This window comes from Bison bison, unplaced genomic scaffold, assembly GCF_000754665.1.
Source record: "Bison bison bison isolate TAMUID 2011002044 unplaced genomic scaffold, Bison_UMD1.0 scf7180017864144, whole genome shotgun sequence".
NCBI classification, from domain to species: domain Eukaryota; kingdom Metazoa; phylum Chordata; class Mammalia; order Artiodactyla; family Bovidae; genus Bison; species Bison bison.
In genome coordinates, this window is record NW_011494716.1 from 2,295,090 (window position 1) to 2,298,644 (window position 3,555).

A 3,555-nucleotide genomic window follows, 5' to 3' on the forward strand; every position below is an offset into this window, starting at 1 on the left:
CGTGTTAGAAGTCCTGTTCCCAGCAGGCTTGCACAGGGTCCAGGTGTCTGAAAGAGCCAGTGCCGGGTTCTGAGCCTGAGTTATACCGCCTGCCTCGGTGTGGACTTGCAGCCTCGAGCCATCGGCCGGCTGCGGCCTTTCCCCTGATGGGTCATTCGTGGGTAGTAGTCACGGCGGCTGTCAGCATGCACTGGCTGCACGGCCTCAGCCCAAGCCTTTCTCCCATCCAGACTCCACTGCCACCCAGTGAGGGCGTCCCGTGACTGCTCTCCTTTTACAAACCAGGAAACTGGGGCCGGGGGCCCATACGTCACGTGCCACACAGCTGATAAGTGTGAGCGCCAACCTTCCATGCCCGGGATGGACTTTCTCTGGAGCTTTCTCTGCATCCTGAGTGAGGACCAGGCCTTGGTTCACACACACATTCAATAACCCTGTTCATTTCCAGTTCTTTTTCAGTTCTTCCGGTCGCCAGGGCTCATGTCTCAGTGTGGAACTAATCTCTTGATAATACCTTTCTAACATTTGATAGGGCTTCCCAGGTGGCGCTAGTGGTAAAGAACCCGCCTGCCAACGCAGGAGACATAAGAGACGTGGGTTTGATCCCTGGGTCAGAAATATCCCCTGGAGGAGGGCATGGCAACCCACCCCAGTATTCTTGGCTGGAGAATCTCCATGGACAGAGGAGCCTGGCGGGCTACAGTCCATAGCGTTGTGAAGAGTCAGACACAACTGAAGCGACTTAGCACCCCGCACGCACAACATTTGCTCAGCTCCCTTTGTAACACAGTGGGAGTGAGCCTCAGCCCCACAGCCTTTGCAGGGAACAGGGCAATGTGGCTGAGATTTGATGATGAGGACTTTATTGTGTTTCTCCTTCATTTTATGGCAGGAGAGACTGGATTTTCCCTTCCCTAGTGATAATATGATTTCTCCCGAAAGTAATTGTGTTTAAGCTGAAAAGCAATCTGATTTACAGAAAGGTGTGAAGGAAATATAGGTGGTGGAACTCAGTGCAAACACTGGGAAGGCACCTTGCCAGTGACCTGGTTTGAGAGACCCCAGCTCTGCAGCCTCTTCGATACCAGAAGGTGTCGAGTCCCATGCCGGTTGGTGGCGGGTGGTGGTGCTCGGCCCAGGGCTCCAGGTTGAACACTGATACTTCTCTTCAGGTATGAGAAGCTCTGCGGACGCCTGTCCCACCTGAACCTGTGTGTGACCAACGCGATGCGGGACGACCTGGCTGAGAACTGGGGCATCAAGTAGGGGTCCCTCCCAGCTGCTGTGTCGTGCTGGCAAGGCACTGGGAGTTCCTGGGGCTCCGGGGAGTGGTTGCTGGTTTGGGGGAGTGGAGCGGGCAGGAGGCTGGAGTTTTTTTTGCCAGCCAGCCAGGCGGTCCAGGCAGTTTTGGTGTTGAACCTTCTCTCTGTGCTTCTCCCAAGTAATTCTTTTTTTAATTGGACTCTTTTAAACTGTGTATCTGGGTTTTTTGTTTTGTCTGGTCACGCCATCTGGCAGGTGGGATGTTAGTTCCCCAACCAGGGATTGAACTCAGGACCCTTGCGTTGGAAGTGCAGAGCCCTCACCACTGGACTGCCAGGGAAGTCCCTTTCCAAGTCATTCTGAAGTTTACTGTTGAGACTTGGATCTCCAAGCACCCTTCTTCTGGATCCTCCTGGGTTTTTTCTTCTTTAGGCCTTTCTTTGCCCCTCCCTAGAGCCACCCCAACGATCTCATTGCAGAGCTGTGACTGTGTACGACAAGCCAGCATCATTCTTTAAAGAGACGCCCTTGGACCTGCAACATCAGCTCTTTGTGAAGCTGAGCCACACCTACCCTGTGTTCAGGGCCCGGTAAGTCTGCCGTCTTCAGCTTGCTTTCAGGTGCCTTGTTTCATGCTCGCTGCTGACTTGGGGATCCATCAGACCGGGGGTTGGCAACCTATGACTGCAGGCCTGCTCTCTTTATTTTTATATGTAAAGTTTTATTGGAATGCAGTGTGTGTGTTCATTTACATATCGTGTGTGGCTGGTTCCGCGCTACAAGAGCAGAGCTGAGCTCGGCAACAGAGACCATGTGGCCCCCAAAGCCTACAGGGCTTACTCCTTGGCCCTTTAGGGAGGTGTTTGCCCCGCACTAGGCTGTGGGTGTCCTTACCCTCCTGCCAGGGTTCCTGACCCTGTGGCAGGGTCTGTGCACCTGTGTGTTCTCTGGGCACCTCCTGGGGGGTGAGGAGAGCCTCTGTGAGCGGCTCTCCGCACACCTGGTCTTTGTTCAGTAATCTGGGGGCTGTTAGAGATGGTCACAGCATCCTCGTCTTAAGCCGACGGGGTGATTACAACAGTAAGCCCCCGGAAGGCACGGCTGAGTCAGTCTTGTCTGCTGTTGTGGGTTCGGTGCCTGGCGACACATCAGTAATACGGATGATGAGAGAAAGCGGGGGCAGGCCAGCGCCCAGGCCCCGGGTGCTCGGGCCACCTGGTGGCTCGGCTGTGGCTGCACCCCGGCCACTGCCTGTGAGCCTCGCCGGCAGGAGACGGCTGTTTCGGGGCCCCACAGCCTGCTCTGTGGCAGCTCACGGGCTCTCTCCGCTCCTTCAGCTCAGAATCCTCAGACCCGGGCACGGAGAGGTCAGCCTTCACGGAGCGGGATGCCTTGAGTGGAGCGGTGACCCATCTTTGCGGGCGACCGGCCCTGTTGGTCAGCAGCACGAGCTGGACAGGTCTCAGGACCCTCCCGGGCACTTGGGGCTCCTACGAGTGTCAGTCCTGTGCCCCCACGTACTTGGGGCCCCGATGAGAAAGGGGAGCGCACGAGCTGGTGGGGGAAGCACGGGAAACCGACCGATGACACTCAGTTCTCTTTTCTTGTAGAGGACGAAGACTTCTCCATCTTGCTGGCAGCATTAGAAAGTAGGTGTGTGGCTGTGATCAGGAGCTGGGCTTGCCGGGGTGTCCTTAGCTGCGGGATGCTCACCCGGCCTCACGTGATGTCCTCGGCAGAGTGTTCCAGGGCCACTGGGTGGGCCAGGCTGAGGACACAGGGTGGCAGTGGCGGGCCTGGGTCCCCATTTGGGTCAGTGAGTGACCCCCTGGCTTTGAAGAGTCCCCTCCAGGATTGTGTGGCTAGGAGCAGCACCCTGCCCTCCACCCCTCCCATTAGCCCCTTACTCACCCGACTCCCTGATCTTGGTTATCACGTATTTATTTTTTTTAAACGCAGAATTTGAACACTTGATCGACAGTGGAGAAAGCCTCCCTTCTCTGGTCTGTGTCATAACAGGTACCCACCCGGGAGCGTCCCTGTTCTGTATTAGATGGGTCACTAGAGGGGACAGAACGCCCTCCCCACGTCAGGCCTGTGATGTTTGCTGTCTCGTTGATTGTCAGCCTAACTCTTTGATGCATGGTTCTCTCTGCCAGCTTAATGGAGGGGCAGGCTGAAGTTGACAGGGACTTCACGGCAGGGCACGGAGTCTAGATTTGAACCTCAGATAGGGCAACCTCGGAGATACAGTGGTTTTCAAGCCTCTTTTCTTAAAAAATGGTTTTACTT

At 55.8% G+C, this 3,555-nt stretch overlaps 1 protein-coding gene across 1 annotated transcript in view; it reads left to right on the top strand.

Moving 5' to 3' along the window:
- The window catches only part of ALG1 (ALG1, chitobiosyldiphosphodolichol beta-mannosyltransferase), a 14,220-nt gene that overhangs the window by 4,551 nt on the left and 6,114 nt on the right, over positions 1–3,555 (top strand). Inside the window, exons 5-9 of the mRNA XM_010840439.1 lie at positions 1,173–1,262; positions 1,743–1,853; positions 2,601–2,722; positions 2,874–2,912; positions 3,223–3,282. Of these exons, the coding sequence (XP_010838741.1) occupies positions 1,173–1,262; positions 1,743–1,853; positions 2,601–2,722; positions 2,874–2,912; positions 3,223–3,282 (422 nt within the window). The remainder of the gene's footprint in view (positions 1–1,172; positions 1,263–1,742; positions 1,854–2,600; positions 2,723–2,873; positions 2,913–3,222; positions 3,283–3,555) is intronic.